This window comes from Erithacus rubecula (assembly GCF_903797595.1).
Source record: "Erithacus rubecula genome assembly, contig: scaffold_276_arrow_ctg1, whole genome shotgun sequence".
Lineage (NCBI taxonomy): Eukaryota > Metazoa > Chordata > Aves > Passeriformes > Muscicapidae > Erithacus > Erithacus rubecula.
In genome coordinates, this window is record NW_027636049.1 from 1,112 (window position 1) to 20,488 (window position 19,377).

General features: G+C 46.1%; 1 protein-coding gene across 1 annotated transcript; it reads right to left on the reverse strand.

Annotated features, from left to right (window-relative positions):
- Positions 1–8,610: 8,610 nt before the first annotated feature.
- Positions 8,611–10,067, reverse strand: LOC306815888 (zinc finger and SCAN domain-containing protein 32-like; the record flags this gene model as incomplete). Its single annotated transcript, XM_079332400.1, has 3 exons — positions 9,968–10,067; positions 9,079–9,156; positions 8,611–8,961 (listed from the first exon to the last, which is right to left on the reverse strand). Coding segments are annotated over exons 2-3 (403 nt in total), but the record flags the coding sequence as incomplete, so codon positions are not given.
- Between the last annotated feature and the right edge of the window lie 9,310 nt (positions 10,068–19,377).

The window sequence follows — 19,377 nt, forward strand, 5'->3', positions numbered from 1 at the left end:
GCTTCCATGTAGCCCCACAGTGTCACAGTGGCCCCTTGGCTCTGTGTTGTGATGATGTACACAGTGTCACTCTGGTCCTCTCAGTTCCATGAGGCCCTGCAGTATCACAATGGCCCCTTGCTTCCCCAGGGCCCTGCAGTGTCACAATCATCCCAGAATCGCCCAGGCTGGAAAAGACCTTGGGGAGCATCTAGTCCAACCTGTGACGAAACACCAGCTTGTCACCCAGACCATGACACTCAGTGCCACATCCAGTCTTTCCTGAAACACTTCCAGGGACAGTGACTCACCCACTTCCCTGGGCAGCCCATTCCAATGCCCAGTCACCCTTTTATTCATGAATATTTCCTAAAGTCCAGCCGAAAACTACCCTGGTGTATCTTACGACAATATTGTTTTGTCCTTTCATTGTTCCCTGACAGAAGAGCCTCACCTTTACCTGTCTGCACCCTCCTGCCAGGCAGTTCTAGAGTGATGAGGTCTCACCTGAGCCTCATCTTCTCCAGGATAAACATCCTCAGCTCCCTCAGCTACTTCTCACAGGACTTGTGTTCCACACCCATCACCAGCTTTGTTGCTCTTCTCTGGATTGGGGGGGCCAGAATTGGACACAGCACTCAAAGTGGAGCTTCACCAGTACTGAGCACAAGAGAAGAATGACTGTCCTGGTCCTGCTGGTCACACCATTCCTGATCCATAGGGGTTCCAGGGCTTGGATGAGGGGAATGGTGAGGAAGGAGTAGGGACAAAGTGTTATTTATGGTCATTCTTCAAGGATCTTGATTTTCATATCTATTCAGACTGCACTGGAAAGTGCTGAGGGTCAATATCAATTGGACATTGTTGATATCAATGTAGAAAGAGGAAAAGACAAGACAAAACAGTTCTCTCTCCATTATTTCAACATATTTTATTAACTTTGAATACACTTCTGAAATCTGACTAATTAACCACAAAATAATTGAAAACTAAAATTATTCCCAGGGGCTTCTCTTGTTTGCCTTCTTTGAAAAAATGTTTATCAGCGTTTGTCTTGCTGAATTCCTGAACTGAAGAAGTCAAGAAAGAAGAGGCCTCTGGAGTTGTAAAATTCATCATCATCCTCCAAGTCACTGAGGATCCATCCTCATCAGAGCAGCAATGAACAGAAATGGGCACAGTTTTTGGCTGCCAGTCACGGTCCGCCCAACCCGAGCGAGAGTCGTGACGGGTTCTTTTATGGATCTCAGAGCACAAAAGACAGAGCAGGGGACAAAACCAGTTTACTTCTACAGAAATGCACTTAATTTAGTGCCAACCAAAATGTGATAGGGGGACAGAGAGAGAGAGAGAAAGAGAAAAGGGGGTCAGGATTATAGCTACCAAGACGGGCAGACGAATCCTCGTGGAGCCAGCCAATAGATGTCTGTTGCCATCTGGGGAGATCTCAGGGGTCTCTTCTGAGAAAGTCACTTTTATAGTCCTTTCCCAAAGCGAGTGGCTTCTGGCCAAAAGGTGGGAAGATTTATGGACTATTGTATGTGGAGCTCGTTACCCTGAGGAACAGGTGGAAACAGGACGTTTCAAGGAGCACCAAACCATCTTTGTTATTATGAACACACGCAGGGCAGCCCATACTGACCAGTCCATTGTCCTTCCATCTGTGGGAGCTTTGTTGAGTCAGCGCCCCGTGACTAGTTGTCATGAGAAACCAGTCCTGGTAGGCATCACCTGTGGAGCAGTCACTTGGCGTTCCTCCCATGCCTGGCCAGCGCAGGCCTCAGGCGAGGGTCGTTGGGCAGAAACAGGCGAGAGGCTCACACGGACTCTCATATCACCCTGTGACCAAGGAGCGTCGCTGAGAAACTCCATCAGCATGATGTTGTGACCTTGTAGCATCTTCAGGACCCGTCATTGGTAGCGTATCCCAAGAACAGGGAAAGGGAAAACAAAAAAACAGGGTTAAGAAGAAAAAGGGAAAAGGAAAAGGAGAAGGAGAAGGAAAAGGAAAAGGAAAAGGAAAAGGAAAAGGAAAAGGAAAAGGAAAAGGAAAAGGAAAAGGAAAAGGAAAAGGAAAAGGAAAAGGAAAAGGAAAAGGAAAAGGAAAAGGAAAAGGAAAAGGAAGGAAAATAAACAGGAAAATAATAAAGTAAAATAATCACATCAAAATTGATTAAAATAATTTTTAGCTAAAATAACTTTCAAACAATTAAAATTAATCGATAAAATAACATCCAAACAATTAAAATTCAAACAATTAGAATTAAAACAAATCAATAAAATGACATTCAAACAATTAAAATTAAAAGAAATCAGTATATGTTTTATGATTAAAACAATTATTTTCCACAACAATTTTCAATTAAAAGCTTAACATTTACTAAAACTAATCATACCAATTATAACAAGCAACAAATAATTCTAATCAGTTTGCTGTTAAAGGCCTGACTTTTACTGCTCGTGTAATTTGTCTGGTGTCAATAACTTTACGGGTGTCTTTAGAAATTGGAGTAGTGATCAAATTATGTGCTTCCATTGTTGATGCCAATTGTGTCAGCCGTTTTACCATTCTCCAATTCAGAATGTATAGAATGACTGACAAAACAAAACTGATCAAAACCAAAATCAATAGCACAACGATGGGATGACACAATTTGTTTAGGATGCCAGTAGCAGTAGGTGACCACCCAAAAAGAGTATCCCACCACCTGAGTTCAGCATCCCCTTTTACCCTTTCTAAAACCCGATGTATTTCTTTCACATTGTGATGAACTGTCACCAGGGTCTTCTGTCCATTTTTCTTGATCTTTCCCAAGATCCCAATTAAGTCCTGGTGAAGCAACAATTGTTTTATCAAAGTGAGGTTCATCCTGATGGGAGCAGGCACTAACTGATGAATCAGTGTAAAATTGGATTGCAAAAGGTGATAAGACATAACTGGAGCAGTATAGGAAAAGTCACAGCCCATGATCATGGTCAAATTACAAACACAAAAATTTAAATTATTTTTTAGATCCACTGTTACATTTCCTACAAACACTAAGTTGCAAGCAGTTCTTACACGCACACATCCATTTCCTATGTACACCAGCACTGTTGCAGGAGTCTCATCAAGGTGTATTTCAAAATGACAGATATTTTGCTGTGTGTCTAAACAGATGTCTTGGGCCACAATGGCATTGCTTTCACAAATGAAACCCTGTTGCTCCTGAACAACCCAAGATTCCAAATTAACAATTTGCCATTTCTCATCAATTTGACAGGCCCATCCTCTATGCTCGAAAGGATAGAGAATAGTTCCATTGTGATCCAATCCTAATGCAATGATGGGGTATATCAAATGCACTGAAGCGTTGCGTATTGTCAACACAAAGGCTGTGGCTGTGTTTGTGCTGGGGTTGTAGGTAAAATTCACCAAATTCCACCAGGACTGAAACTTCCTTTCAAAATCATTAGTGTTGCCCCAAATTACTGTCCGGATTTCAGTAGGGAAGATGCCTTCTTCCCCTTCCCTTATAATTGAGGCAACAACTGTTTGCATCCAAAGCTGTGCCTGGATACAGCTGAGGGCTAAGGAGATGTTGTTTTGAGCAGTACCAAGAACATCAATTATCAATTTCTGATCATTTACATTTGCCTTTTCCCAATTTGGTAAAATATTTGATAATAACCACTCTTGCGTCCCCAGGGCTGTTAAAGAGGACTGCAGAGGTCAGGTCTCTGGTGGTGGCAACCAATTTGTTTATTAATCCCTCTGAATCAATGCTATTTAAATTCCCAATCCTGTTCCCACAACACCGGTTATGTCTCTTGTTTGTTACTTGAAAGGATCCTCCTGGTTTTGCAACTAGGTTGTTTGTCCATGCCAAGAAAAGGTGAACAGGCTGGCTGAATTACTGAGACATTGTTTTGCATTGGCAATTTGACTTGTTTAAAAGATCAGGCTGAATTAAAAAATATTTGCTGTTGGCCAGTTTTCTGAATTACCCAAGGTCCAATTTCAAAAATTTTCAGGCTCAGTATAACCGGTGGTTGGATAGTAGGTGTTACAACATTGACATCAAGTTCTCCTTTATATTTTGTATTGTTTTTCCGACACATAATTTTTGGGAAAATTGTACAACAGTTCAATTTTGATGTTGAATCTTCACAAAATAAAACACAACTGTTAAAGTCCTGTGCCATAACTGTATTCAGGTTTGATGAGGGATTCAGCAATTAATCTTCACTTTCCATGGTATTATTCTGTTAAAAGTAAACACAACAGAATCTGCCACAAAGAGGCAGGAGGTTAAAATGATGGAACTATGCAGACAGAAATTCTGTTAACTTCCCAATCATTTTGCTGCCAAGAAGGAAGCCACTCTGTACCTCCTTTAAACACAAAATGAGAGTCAGTGTAGTTGCAAACAAAGAAGGCACTCTGCACTTCAAGCTGAAAAACACCCCAAATAACCATCAGCACTCCAAGCCAAGAGTCACCCCATCCCCCAGCAATAATTTGCTCAGCAGAAGCATTAGTGAACGAAGTATTAGTGAACAGAGACTGTTTGGGGGAGAAAGCAGAGGCTACTTTAATTATTGAGGCAGGTTTGTCATCGCTGTTGCCCAACGTCTCAGTTTCTGTTATTGCCAGATTTTTTACAGTTCCTTCTGTTACTGAGGATTTCTGGGCCACCCTGTCACGGGGGGTAGTACCAGTAGTTGCTGTCTTCAAAAACTTCACTTCCTGAGAAGCTTTTTGAATTTTTTCTGAGGCAATTTGCAAGTTAGGGCTTTATAGGTGTGAAATTATTTTCTGTCGCACATCCCTCACTTCTTCTTTTTCTTCTCTTCCTATCAATACATCATCTATGTATTGGTACACAGCTACAGTGTCAGGTCTGGGTTTTTGGACTGGCCATACAGGGGAGTTTTGCAAGTCTTGAATAACTGGTTTGATCTGTACTTTGGCACTAGAGAGGAGAGGGATTTGTTTTACATTTACAGATAATTGCATAGGTGATTTATGGCCAGCAGTGAATTTTATTTCATGTATAATTTGCAAGCAGGCAGCTTTTTAAAAGTTTTCTAGGAGTTGGTCGGGGGTACCAACTAAAGCTACAAGGTTTCCCCTTTCCAAAGGGTTAAGCCCCCCTGCCCAAAAAACAGCGTGCTGAGTTAGGGACCATAAGTTAAATTTGTCACCCATTGTTAAGAGAGCTCCAAGGCCCCAGTGCCCACTGGCTTCTTGTTCACTTAATTTAATTTAATCTTCTCCAGTTAGTGAAACTCTAAAAACATACTCGGTTTCAAATTCTTGGGGGAGATGTGAGTATTCTTTCTTTAATTTGGCCAATTCAGTAGCAGTGTATGCTAATTTTTTGGAGGTTATGTGGGGGTCAAAATCATCGTCGTTCAGGTATCTATATTCCGTTTTAACAAGAGGTCTCATTTTAGAGCAGCAATTTTCTAGTACATGTACATGTACTAGTTCTCTCTGTGGGTATATCTGCTTTATGTGATATGTTTCCTTTTCTTCTGTTTCATTAGGTGTATCTGCATGTTGTAAGGCATGTGATAGTTGTAGCAAGTAGTTGTGTTTTCTTTCCTGCTCTGGTTGGTTTTCCAGAGTTTCTATCTGATTTGTTTTCTGTTCTAGTTAGTTTGTTTTCTCCTGTAATAGTTTTTGCAAAGCTTCCACCAGGTTTTGCAAGGAGTCTATCACTGCATTTTCCTCACTCACTCGTTTAAAACGAGATTCTACATCAGCTGAAAGACAAGCACCAAGAACTGAGCAACGTGTGGTTTTATTTTTGTTGCTCAGTTTGAATTTTGTTTCATGTTGCAAGGAATGTATTCTATCAATTACATTTTCTAAATTAAACCAATTACTGTGTGCCCAGTCTTCCCCCCCTTGGGAGGGTCTGACATTATACTTAGCTAGTAAAGCCTAAAATGCAGCTTTATCATTTTCAGACATTTTTACGAAGGGACTAAAACCATACTCAGGGAGACACACTTAAAGTTACACAAAAAGCACAGCTGAAACTGTGAATCCCTTCTCTTCCCTGGAGCGGGTGAAGAGACACACTACTTGGGAGACACTAACTTAACTACAAAAACCACTTGTCTCTTCGTGATCCCAAGTAGTCAAATACAATAATTATACAACAACTGTAACCTCTGAGTTACGATTATGTGCGAAGGGGAAAAACCACTTCACGGAGGTCAACACTTGTCACTCAGACTTCTGCTGGGGACAATCCCCTCTCCTCCCTGGGTGGCTGAGGAGACCAAACTGCTTGGGAGGATCTCTTTAGTTGCACAATGATTGTCTCCTCAACTACAGCAAGCAGCAAACAACAAAAAACACAAGTCCCATCTTTTGCTCAGTTGAGATCCTTTCAAAAAATTCTCCAATAACTGAAATGGAGTTTAAAATCCACCTGGGTCTGTGTGCAGATTGTGGGAAGAACCCAATACCACCTCCCTTGCTTTCTAACACTGTTCAGTCCTTACGGCACTGACAGACTAGGTGCAGCTGAAATGGCACAGGTCTTCCCCTGGTATAAAGTGCACAGAAACCCCAACTCCCCCAGTATCGGGAATCCAATTGCCAACTACACCAAATAATGTCACGATCCACCCAACACGTGCGGGAGTTGTGACTGGTTCTTTTATGGATCTCAGAGCGCAAAAGACACAGCAGGGGATAAAACCAGTTTACGTCTACAGAAATGCACTTTATTTAGTGCCAACCAAAATGTGATAGGGGGACAGAGAGAGAGAGAGAAAGAGAGAGAAAGAGAGAGAAAAGGGGGTTGGGATTATAGCTACCAAGATGGGCAGATGAATCCTCGTGGAGCCAGCCAATAGATGTCTGTTGCCGTCTGGGGAGATCTCGGGGGTCTCCTCTAAGAAACTCACTTTTATAGTCCTTTCCCAAAGTGAGTGGCTTGTGGCCAAAAGGTGGGAAGATTTATGGACTATTGTATGTGGAGCTCGTTACCCTGAGGAACAGGTGGAAACAGGACGCTTCAAGGCACACCAAACCATCTTTGTTGTTATGAACACATGAAGGGCAGCCCGTGCCGGACCAGTCCATTGTTCTTCCATCTGTGGGAGCTTTGTTGAGTCAGCTCCCCGTGACTAGGTTTCATGAGAAACCAGTCCTGGTAGGCATCACCTGCAGAACAGTCACTTGGCGTTCCTCCCATCCCTGGCCAGCGCAGGCCTCAGGCAAGGGTCGTTGGGCAGAAACAGATGAGAGGCTCACATGGACTCTCACAGGGTGGAAAGTACAATCCACTGTCCCAAATGAATTCCTGATGTCAGTCTGCATCCCAGTGGGTTTTTTGCCTGCTGAGTCCAGGTGCCCACAAAGAGCCAGGAAGAAGTGGAGACCACAAGCCAGGTGAGTTCCCAACATGGATCACCAAGACCATGGATCACCAAGGCTCTGCCCAACGAGGGTCACTGGGGAGCATCTAACGGGGCCCAACAGAGGGGATGGAGCTGGAGCAGCACAGGAACCTCTTCCCACACATGGGGCACTCACAGAGCTTCCGTTACCAGTGGCCCCATTGGTGCTGGGTCACAGCAGAGTTCGGGGAGAAGCTCTTCCCACACTGGGGACACTGTTATGGCCTCTCCCTGGTGTGGATCCACTGGTGGGTGACGATGGTGGAGTTTTTCTTAAAGCCCTTCCTGCACTAGTTGAAGCGGAAGGGCCTCTCCTCTCCTCTATGTGAATCTGCCGATGCTTTAGCAGACTGCATCTCCTCTGAAACCTCTTGCCACACTCAGGACACTCATAGGGCTTCTCCCCGGTGTGGATCCTCTGGTGGACAACCAGGTGGGATCTGTGCCTGAAGCTCTTCCCACATTCCCCACAGTTGTAGGGCCGTTCCCCGGTGTGGATCCTCTGGTGGCGGATCAGCTCAGAGGTGTTTCTGAATCCCTTCCCACATTCCCCACACTTGTAGGGCCATTCCCCGTTGTGGATCATCTGGTGGCGGATCAGCTCACTGGTGGTTCTGCAGCCCTTCCCACATTCCCCACACACATATGGTCGTTCCCCAGTGTGGATCATCTGGTGGACAATCAGTTTGTGGTACTGGATGAAGCTCTTCCCACATTCCCCACACACATAGGCTCGTTCCCCAGTGTGGATCATCTGGTGGACAATCAGGTTGTGGTTCTGGCTGAAGCTCCTCCCACATTCCCCACACACATACGGTCGTACCCCAGTGTGGATCCTCTGGTGACGGGTGAGTTTGCTGCACATCCTGAAGCTCATCCCACATTCCCCACACTCATAGGGCCGTTCCCCAGTGTGGATCCTCTGGTGGCAAAGCAAACTGGAGCTCTGGTTGAATCCCTTCCCACATTCCCCACATTTGTAGGGCCGTTCCCCAGTGTGGATCCTCTGGTGGCGGGTCAAACTGGACCTCACACTGAAGCTCTTCCCACATTCCTCACATTCGTAGGGCTGTTCCCCTTTGTGGATCCTCTGGTGGCGGATCAGGCCGGAGGGGCACTTGAATCCCTTCCCACATTCCCCACACTCGTAGGGCCATTCCCCAGTGTGCACTGTCAGGTGCCTGATCAGATCTGAGGTGTTTCTGAATCCCTTCCCACATTTCCCACACTCATAGGGCTTCTCCCCAGTGTGGATCATCTGGTGCCGGACCAGGCCAGAGCTCGTGCGGAAACTCTTCTCACATTCCAAACACTGAAGGGGCTTTTTGCCATCCTGAAGCTGCTCATGGACCCTCAGCTCAGAGCTCTGGCCACATCTCTGGCTGCCTGCCCGGCCCAGGCTGGGTCTTTCCTCCTCGGATCCCCATGATCTGCGTTTGCAGCCCCTCCTTATGCGGGATCTCCGCGGCTTTTCCTCCCTGTTGGATTCCTGCACTGTGGAGCCGCTGCAAACAGCCTCTTCCACGAGGTTCTGCTGTGGGGATTTGTCCTCCATGGTCTCCGTCCTCAGCTCCTTGTCTGTGGGGGAAGGACAAGGAGAGGATGGGATTTGACTCTGTGCCAGACGGAAGGAGAAGATGCCCCCAATCCTCCCAGCAGAACAGAGGGGGAAAGGGGCAGTGACTTCCTCCTCACCTGCCTGGCTGTCCAGGGGCATCTTCCTGTTCCTCACAGCCTTTTCCTCCATCTGGATAAGACTTGGGAATGGAAAATCTTGGTTTGGGGGAAAAACAAAGTGATTGATACGGCTTTGAAGGTCCTGCTGTCTGAGTGCATCTCAAGAAATGCCCAGGCTGTCTGGTGTCCATAAAAACCTCCAAAAATCATGAAGGAGCCCAAAAACACTCTCCCAGAAGATCCCTGTTCACACTGTGTTCACTTTGTGGTTATGGGGGTTCCTGTTCTCAGAACTGATGGGGACCCGTGGCTCCTGGGGATTCCCCCTCTCCTGGCTCCTGCTCAGGCACGCTGAGGTAGTTTCGTGAGTCCCAGGGCTCATCCTGCCCTGATCCTAACTCAGGTCCCAGGGTCCCCCTCTCCAGCATCCCCCCACTTCAGGCACTCGGGGCTTCCCCCGTTCCCTGCCAGCCCTTCCAGGCTCGGGGGGCCCGCACCCCACTCATCTCCCGGCTCCACCTCCCCTCCAGGCTGCCGGGGGTCCCCCAGCTCTGCTGTCGCCCCTCTCCCCACGCCGGGGCTCCCGCCTTTCATCCCCCGCCTCTCCCGGGGATCCCCAAAACCGATGTCCCGCCCCGCCGGGACCGGGCCATCGCCACGTGGGCCACTCCAAATCCCCCTAAGGAGCATTTACGGCTCAGCTTTGGATTCCTGCAAGAGCCAGAAACATCCCCTCCTCACATCAATAAAGCAATACGTCTCCCAAGGACACCCAAATACATTTGGGACTCGATTCCCGAATCTGCGAGGCACAAACTCCACCCCCCATCCCCCAAGAATCCGAAACCCAACCAGCCGTGCCGGAGCTGCCGCGATAGCCCCGGGCCGAGCTTCCCCTCCGCGCTCACCCGCGGGATGCAGGAATGCGATGCTGCCGGGGCCAGCGGAGCTGCGGGCTCAGCGGGCTCGCCCTGCAGCACCGCGATTCTCCGCCTGCGCCCGCTTCTCCTCTCCTGCTCCTCCTGCTCCTGCTCCTCCCTTTCCTCTCTCCTCCCCTTCCCCTCTCTCCTCTTCCTCCCGCTGCTCCCCCGCTCGCATCCCGGACCCCCCTTTGCCACCCCCTGTGCCCCGCGGCCGCCGCAGCAGCGGCTGTTGGGGAGGGGGCAGCACCCCCTGAGCCTGCAGGGGAGACAGAGCAACTGAGAGTTAGGAATCGAGCATCGAGAAATGCTTGGACTAGAAGGGGGCTGACAAAACCCTATGTTGGCTGGAATTTATGGTGCTTACAAGAACAGAGGAGAGCAGGGCTGCAGTATAAGATAAAGTGCTGGGGTGGGCGAACAGGATGCAAGGACAAAGGCACCACAGGATAAGGGGGATTCTCCAGATCCCTGAACCCAGGAAAACTGGTATCAAAGTCCAGAAGATGGGCAAAGGAGTAAAAAGAATATGTGCTAGGAGACAAGATGAAAAGTTCAACTGAAAGGAAAACGGTTTACTTTTTCCCAAGGAGCAGTGTGGAGCAGGAAGAGGCTTGTTGCTAATTTTAATATGTAGCGGGAGAGGCGATGAATATGTATTAGATGTATTGTGCAATTCTAGTTTGTAGAGAATAAAAAGAGAGGTGCAGGTCGCCAAAGGAGTGCGTGGTTTTGGAGGACCTATCCCCCTCAGCGCTGAATAAATACATTCCTACTCTTATACCTTATTTTGTGCGGTATAGAGAGTTTTTCCACGCTTCACAGGGCTGGGCAGGGGGCTCGGGGCCCCCCAGTGCAGATCCGTCCGTTCCGTCCCCTCGCCCCGAGCCCCAGTTCCGCTCCCGGGGGTCGCTGGATGCGAGGAGGTGGCGCAGGTGGGGTGGGAGTGGGGAGCGCTGGGCGCTGCGGCTCTGCCGCTGCTACAAATACATGTTATGGCATTGGCTTCTCCTGAATATTCGGAGAAATACTGTATGTATAGTGTCAAAATTGTTTTTTTAATATAATTTTCTTTAAAAGTAGCATAGGTAGTAAAGAGTATTTGTAATAAAGAAACTACTTACTTAATTAAATAACACTCAATAGAAACACCTATTGCTAATATACCAGTTACCAGCACCAACCGTCTCTAAAAACTAAAAGCCACAAATCAAACCTTATTAAAAAAAATAAATTAAAACCACAACAAAAACCCACAAATGCTCTTAAAATCCAAACTCATAAATAACCTTTAAAACAAATCCTAAATTATAAAATGTAATTTATAAAACAGTTTGAAAATATACAGTAAGGCTATAAATATACAAGAAGCTAATAAATTCAAAAAATATACCTCAAAAAAAGTGTATTCCTAACCAAGTACCAAACTCCCAACCATTATAGCCTTTTACTTTACTATTTGTCTCTTATTTTCTTGTATTACACCTTTTAAAATCAACACAAAGAGGAACACATTTTTCATGCCACTCTCTGGGGAGTCACCACTGAGCAAATTGTTCAGTTTGGGCTCTGGGTGTGCTGGTGAAAGGCTCTGTGCTCTGTGGCTCTTCCCAGCAGCTGCCCAGTCCCAGCCTCAACTCTTCCCTCTTTCTTTTTCTCTCTTTCCTATTTCTCTACCTCACATTTCCAGTTCAATCAAATCCATGTTCAATCAAATTCGTAGGTTGTGCTCCTGTGGTCTCATTTGCACCTTCACTGGGTTTGAGGTGTCTCACCCTGCTGGGCCCCTTCTCATCACCATCGTTCTGGGATTCTCTCAGGGCCGCTCTTTCCTTTTCTTCTTCCCTCTGCTTTGAGCTGGGAATGGGCTGGAAAATGTCCAGCATGATATAAATCCATATTATAATATTGGTTTTTTGCAAATATTAACATGCATGCTGAATGTATAATGTTATAGCAGTTTTGCTATAAAGATACCGTGTTTATTTCTGCTATTAACTAAACTTAAATATAGTAGTGAAATAGCTGATATAGTCATGCTTGTGGGAATTGAACTGCCTGCTTGGTTGGGATACCATCCAATGGAGAGGTGATGAAGTCCCCTGCTACAATCAGCACCAAGTAAGGACCAAAGCCCGGGCTGGAGGTGATAATAAGGAAACAGACTAAAACCACAGCCAAAAAATGTGCACACTCTTAAAAAGCAAACCAAAGGAAAAGCCATGCTAAACAGTTCTTGGAACATATAAACTACTTCGATGGAAATTGGGAGGGATTGGCCAAGTATCCCAAGGCATACGATATATATCGTATCATATCATATCATATCATATCATATCATATCATATCATATCATATCATATCAAAAATTACTCGTATCCCAAGGCCACAGTATTGCGAAGTTTGAAAATGATAATATCAGTAATTGGAGGATAACCAGAAGCACACCTCATAGAAAATTGTTAACTGCACTACAGTTGAGAGTCAATGTCTGCCCCGAGAGAGATCTTGGCCAGGGGTACTTGTGGAAACTTGATAATATTGTGGTGCTGATAATGAAACATCAGCCCATATTATAGGAAACTGTCCAATTACTCAAAACACCAGGAATAAAGGCACAAAGAGACACATCTGTGAGCTGCTAAAAAGAAGAACTGGACTGTATTTCAAGAGACGATCACAACAAGTTATACAAGCCAGATTTGATATTTGTTAAAGGATGAAAGGCATTCATGGTGAACATGGCAGTCAGATACAAGCACTACAACTCCTCCTTGAAAGTTGCTGCCAATGAGAAGGTCAGGAAATACCAGTGCCTTCACAGACTAACTCAAGATCTTACAAATGCATCAGACATTGAATTTGTGGGATTTCTTATAGGAGTGCGAAGAAAGTGGTGTGACAAAAACTCTTCTGCTGTTGGCCCTAGGTCTCTCTAAGATGATGCAAGAGAAGACAGTCTGGGCCCAGAGCATCCAGAGCACTGCTCTTCTCCATTGGTATGGTACATACTTTTGTGGACAAAGCTCGACGGATTGTTTCTGTTCATGAAAATAAAAAACAAGACTGAACGGCATCACTGGACAGTGGGTAGGACATGTGGGAGCAATACAATTCTTTCAATCATACTTTGTTGGCCACTGCCCATATTTGAGATAAATTTACCAATTTGGCCCAGGTGAATGGGCCACCTATACTTAACCTGGAAAAGAAATCTATTATCATATCTATTTATAAGAAGCCATGAATGATCACAATTGGTTCCATCTTGTTAAACCTGTTCTCCAGAATAAGATCAGCAAGGTTAACTGAGGCATGCTCCCTCAAGCCAAGGCAAAGAGGCTTTATGAAGCAGCGGGATACTCTGAAAAATTGATACTCCTGCAAACAATAATTTGATCTGCCAGAAGAGAACAGAGGCTGCTGGGTGTTGTATTCATGGATATTGGCTAAAGCTTTTGACCACCAGCACTTTCTACATGCTCTGCAGCAAAGGGAAGTGGACTGTCATGTCACCAGCTTGGTGAGTAATATGTGTCAGAGCATACATCTTCACATGAAAACCTCTTCAGAAAACTGACATAACCCAAAGCATATACACCATCCCTAGACTAAGATACTTGGCAGACCAAACGGATGCAAAAGCAGGGCTTCTTGAATCCCCTGACCTCCAGATTTGATCAACTATCAAGGAATGGCAATGCCTAACACCGTGTACATGTGATGCCATCCTGCACTCCAGCATGAAGGATGGAGTCTGGGTATCCCAACATTGATGGGATTCAATCCAATATCTAGGCCCGAAGATTACAAAGACTTGCCCAATGTTTGGATGATGAATTAATGCTGTGGGGGGATTTTTTGTTAGGGTTGGGATTAAATGTGTGAGATTTTTTTTTTTGTTTGGATTTAGATGTTTATTACTTTTTATTTCTATTATAGTTTTACCAAAGATGAGTTTTACAGTACTTTAAGTTAAACAATTTAAAATGAAGACTTTTTACAGGGATTTTAAGGATAAATTGCTTAATTAAGAAATGATGCTTAAATTATTTTTACTTTTAACTTAATAACTAACAATTTGTGGCTTGTAATGCAGACTTTTTATTTAATTATGAAATATTACTTAGACTTATGAAGAAGAAGGCCAAAAGGACAAACTTTTGTTCTAAAAGTTCTACTTGTTTTTTATATATATATTATCCTATTCTAAAACTTTAAAATCTTATTTCCAGCATTTTAAGATTGTTCCTGGAAAAAGAATGCTTAGGTCAAATATATAGGAAATTATGGATGAGAGCCAGAGGGGATCAAGAAAAGATCCTGTCTATATGGGAGCCTGACCTAAGATTGAACTGCTGGATGGTTCAGTTGGTGACACAACACCAGAATGGGCAGTAGCTACTCCGAAAACTCAGTATTCACTGGAGGAAACAGGAGTTTTGGTCCTCCCAAATTTCCCCTGCCCTAATCATGCAGCGACACATGGGGAGGGGGACTAGCTCAGGTACCTCATGATGCAGCAGAGATCCACTTGCAGCCCATGGAGGCCCAGAATGCAGCAGGGATTAACCTGCATCCAGTGCTGGATCCTGCTCTGCAGTAGATCCATTCCCAAAGGAGGCTATGACCAAACAGGAAGCCTGTGATGGAGCAGGATCCTGCAGGACCTGTAGAACCCTGGTGTCCTGATTTAGGACAAATTAAGAGGAAAACCTCTGGAAGGAGGCCCCCCCCCAAAAAAATCCAGACCCCCACCACCGGGTTCAGGAAGAATTTCCTCAGAGGAAAAGTGGAAAAAACCTGTTTATTTAGCAAACAAAAAACCCCCACTCCCCAATACAAGAAAAAAACAGCCACAGATGACAAAAGAAACTCTTTCACCAGTCTGAGAGGATGAACAAACTCAGAAAGTCTCTGGCGCCGGGGAGGGCTGAATGCTTATCATGAAAATGCAGACTCCAGGGGCTCCTCAATGTTCCTAGGTTCTGGTCCAAAACAGGTTCAGATGGTATTCAGGAAAAGAGAAGAAGGAAAGCAAAGAAAACAGTCCAGAGAAGGAAATTGGGCTGCCTAGCTAAACTAACTAATAAGGAAAAAGCAAAAGCTAAGCCAGCGAGCCAAGCCAAGCAAGCAAACCGAAAGCAAAGCAAGCAAAGCAGCAGCCAAGCAAGCAAAGCAGCAGCCAAGCCAGCAAAGTGAAAGCAAAGCCAGTGAGCCTCTCCTAAGCCCAGACAATGGTGGAGGGGCACCCGCTAACTAGACAAAACAAACCTTCACTTTCAGAGTCAATTCTGAAAGCACCGAATATAATTCCAGAAATGAACAGCACACACAATTGGGGATGCAAAGCATCATAACGTCAGCCCAGGATACCTGGGGAGAGGAGCTCAACTGGAGCAGATTCTTGGTTTAATTAATGTTCACACAAGGTTCCTCAGTAGCATCCTTGGTTCCGTTGGGTCCTATGGTGTCAGAATGGCCCCTTGATTCTGTTAGGGCCCATGATGTCACAATGGCCACCGAGTTCTGTTAGGCCTCATGGTGTCACAATGGTCCCTTGGTTCTCATAGGCCCCGGGGTGTACCAATTCCCCTTTGGATTTTGTGATCCTTTGGTGTCACAATGGCATTTTGGTTCCACAAGACTCCATTATGTCAAAACGTCCCCATGATTTTTTTAGGCCCCAAGGTAACACCCTGGCCCCTTGCTTCTCTTAGACCTCATGGTGTAACAATGGCCCTTGGTTTCATTAGTTTCCATGGTGTCTACATCACCCCTTGGTTCTCAGAAGCCCCATGGTTCCAGAATGGCCCCTTGGTTCTATGAGGCACCAAAGTGTCACAATGGCCACTTGATTCCATGAGGTTCTGTGTTTCTAGGTGTTACAAGGGCCCCTTGCTTCTATGAGCCCCCATGTGTCACAATAGAATTTGGCTCTGTTAGGCACCATGGTGTCACAACACAACCTTAATTCTATAAGACCCCACGGTGTCACCATGGCCCCTTCGTTCTATTAGGCCCCACGGTGTTAATAATTGCCCCTTGGTTCCATGAGTTCCCATGGTGTTCAAAATGGGCCATTGGTTCCATGAGCCCGCTTCGTGTCACAATGGCATTTTGGTTCTGTTCAGGTCCATGTTGTCAAAATGACCAATTTGATTAGACATACCAGACGGTGCCACAGCGGACCCATGGTTCTGTGAGGTCCCATGGTGTCACATTGGCCACTTGGTTTTATGAGGCCATGATGTCAAAATGGCTCCTTAGTTTTGTTAAGTTGCAAGGTGTCACAATGGCACCTTGGTTCTGTATGGCCCCATGCTGTCATTATAGACCATTATTCCATGAGGCTCCATGATGTCAAAATGGCCGCTTGGTTCCATGAAGTCCTATAGTGGCACAATGGAACCTGGGATCTATGAGGTCCCATGGTGTCACAATGACCTATTGATACCATGAGATCCCATGGTGTCTCAATGGACCATTGGTTCTATGAGCCTTCATGGTGTCACAATGGCCCTTTGGCTCTGTTAGGTCCCACGGTGTCACAATACACCCTTGGGTCTATTAGGCCCCCGGTGTCACAAGGACCCCTTGGTTTTCTGAGGACCTATGATGTCACAGTGGACCCTTGGTTCCATGAGGTCCCATGTTTTTACAATGGCCCCTTGGTGTAATGAGCTCCCATAGTGTCACAACAGCCCCATCGTTCTGTTAGGTCAAATGGTGTCACAATATACCCTTATGCCATTATGCCCCAGGGCATAAAATGGTCCCCTTGGTCCTTTTAGACCTCACAGTGTTTAAAATGGCATGTAGGTGCCATGAGGCCCTATGGTGTCACAATGGCACCGTGGTCCAGTCAGGCTCCATGGGGTCACAATGGTCCCTTGGTTCTGTGAGGCCCCATGATGTCATAATGGTCCCTTGATTCTGGTGGACACCATGGTGTGAAAATGGCCCCTTTGTTAGCCTCTATGGTTAGACCCAAACTGCTTGCTTCTTTTATGCCCCATGGTGTCACAATTTCCCATCTGTTAAGACCCATGGTGTAACTATGGCCCCTTGGTTCTGTTAGGCTCCATGGTGTCAATAATTGCCCCTTGGTTCTGTGACCTCGTATGGTGTTCAAAGTGGCCCTTTGGTGCCATGAGGCTACTTGGTGTCACAATGGACCATGATTCTGTTTGAGTCCATGTTGCAACAATGACCACTTAGATCAGATAAGCCACATGGTGTCACAATGGACCCATCGTTCTGTGAGCTCCCATGGTGTTATAATGGCCCCTGAGTTCTATGAGCCCTCATATGTCACAATGGACATTTGGTTCTATTAGGCCCACTGGTGTCACAATACACCTTTGGTTCTATGAAGCCCCATGGTGTCACAATGACCCCTTGGTTCACTGAGGCCCCGTCATGTCATGATGGCTCCTGAGTTCCATGAAGTCCCATGGTGTCACAACAGCTCATTGGTTCTATGAGGTCCCATCGAGTCACAATGGTATCTTGGTTCTATGAGGCCCGTGTTGTCAGAATGACCCATTTATTCTGTTAGGCCCCATGGTGTCACAATGGAACATTGGTTCCAGGCAGCACACTGGTGTCGCATTTGCCACATGGTTCTATTAGGCCCCATCGTATCAAAATGGCCCATTGGTTTCATATAGCACAATGGGGTCACAATGGCTACTGGGTTTCCTTAGGCCCTATGGTACTCCCAATAGACCCTTGGTTCTTTTAGGACATATGGAGTCACCATTTTCCCTTGGTTTTGTTAGGACTCATTATGTCATGAGGGACCCTTGGTTCCATAAGGCCCGATGGAGTTATAATGGCCCATTCGTTCTGTTTGGCCTCATGGTGTTACAAGTTCCCCTTGGTTCTGTTAGGACCCATGTTGTCACAATGGCCCCTCGGTTCAGATAGGCCACATGGTGTCACAGTGGATCTGTGATTCGCTGAGGTCTCATGCTGTTACCATGGCCCCTTGGTTCTATGATTGCCATATGCCACAATGGACCCTTGGTTCTATGAGGCCCCATGGTGTCACAATGCACTCTGGGTTCTATGAGGACCCATGGTGTCACAATGGCCTCTTGCTTCTCTGAGGTCCCATGGTGTCACAATGGCCTCTTGGTTCTGTTAGGCACCCTTGGTTTCAAAATGGGCCCTTGGTGCCATGGGGCCCTATAGTATCAGAATGGCACCTTGCTTCTGTTAGGTTCCATGGTGTCACAATGGACCCTTGGTTCAGATAGGCTGCATGGTGCCACAATGGGGCCTTTGTTCCCTTAGGCTCCATAGTCTCACAATAGCCCCTTGGTCCCAGTGGACAGCATTGAGTAACATTGGCACCTTGGCCTGTTTGGTCCCATGGTCTCACAATGGCTCTTGGTTCCATGAAGTCCCATGGGGGCACAATGGCCCCTTGGTTCGGTTAGACTCCATGGTGTGTCAATACCCCCTTGGTTCTATGAGGCCCCTTGGTGTCACAATCCTGCCTTGATTATCAGAGGACTCATGGTGACACAAAAGCCCCTTTGCTGTATTAGGCCCCATGGTGTTCAAAATGGCCCCTTGGTGCCATGAGACCCCATGGTTTCAAGAAAGCCCCTTGGTCCCATTATGCCCCATGAAGTTACAATCTCCCCTCAGTTGTGTTAGGACCCACAGTGTCACCATGGCCTCTTGGTTCTTTTGGGCCCCATGGTGTTCAAATTGGTTCTTGGTTCTATGAGCTCCTATAGTGTTCAAATTGGCCCCTTGGTGCCATGAATCATCTGGGTGTCACAGTGGCACCTTGGTTCTATGAGGCAAAATGTGTCAATTTGGCCCATTGTTTCCACAAGGTCCCATGATGTTTAAATGGCCCCTTGGTTCTACGAGCCCCCATGGTGTTACAAAGCCCCCTTGGTTCCATGAGCCTCCTTGTGTCACAAGGAACCCTTGGTTTCATTAGGCTCCAGGGTGTCTAAATCACCCTTTGGTTCTTTGAGACCTCATGGTGTCACAATATCCCCTTGGTTCCCTGAGCTCCCATAGTTTTACAATGGCCTCTTGGTTCTATGAGGCCCCACGGTGTCACAAAGGCCCTTTGGTTGTGTTAGGCCCCATGATGTCACAATGGACCATTGGTTTCATACGGCACAATGGTGTCACAACAGCCCCTGGGTTCTGTTAGGCCACATGGTTTTACAAAACACCCTTGCATCCATTATGGTCCATGGTGTCACAATTTCCCCTTGGTTCTATTAGCACCCATGATGTCACAATGGCCCCTTGGTTCTCTTAGGCTCCATGGTGTGGCCAAAGCCCCTTGTTTCCGTTATGCCCCATGGTGTCACAATTTCTGCTCAGTTCTTTTAGGAGCCATGATTTCACCATAATATCT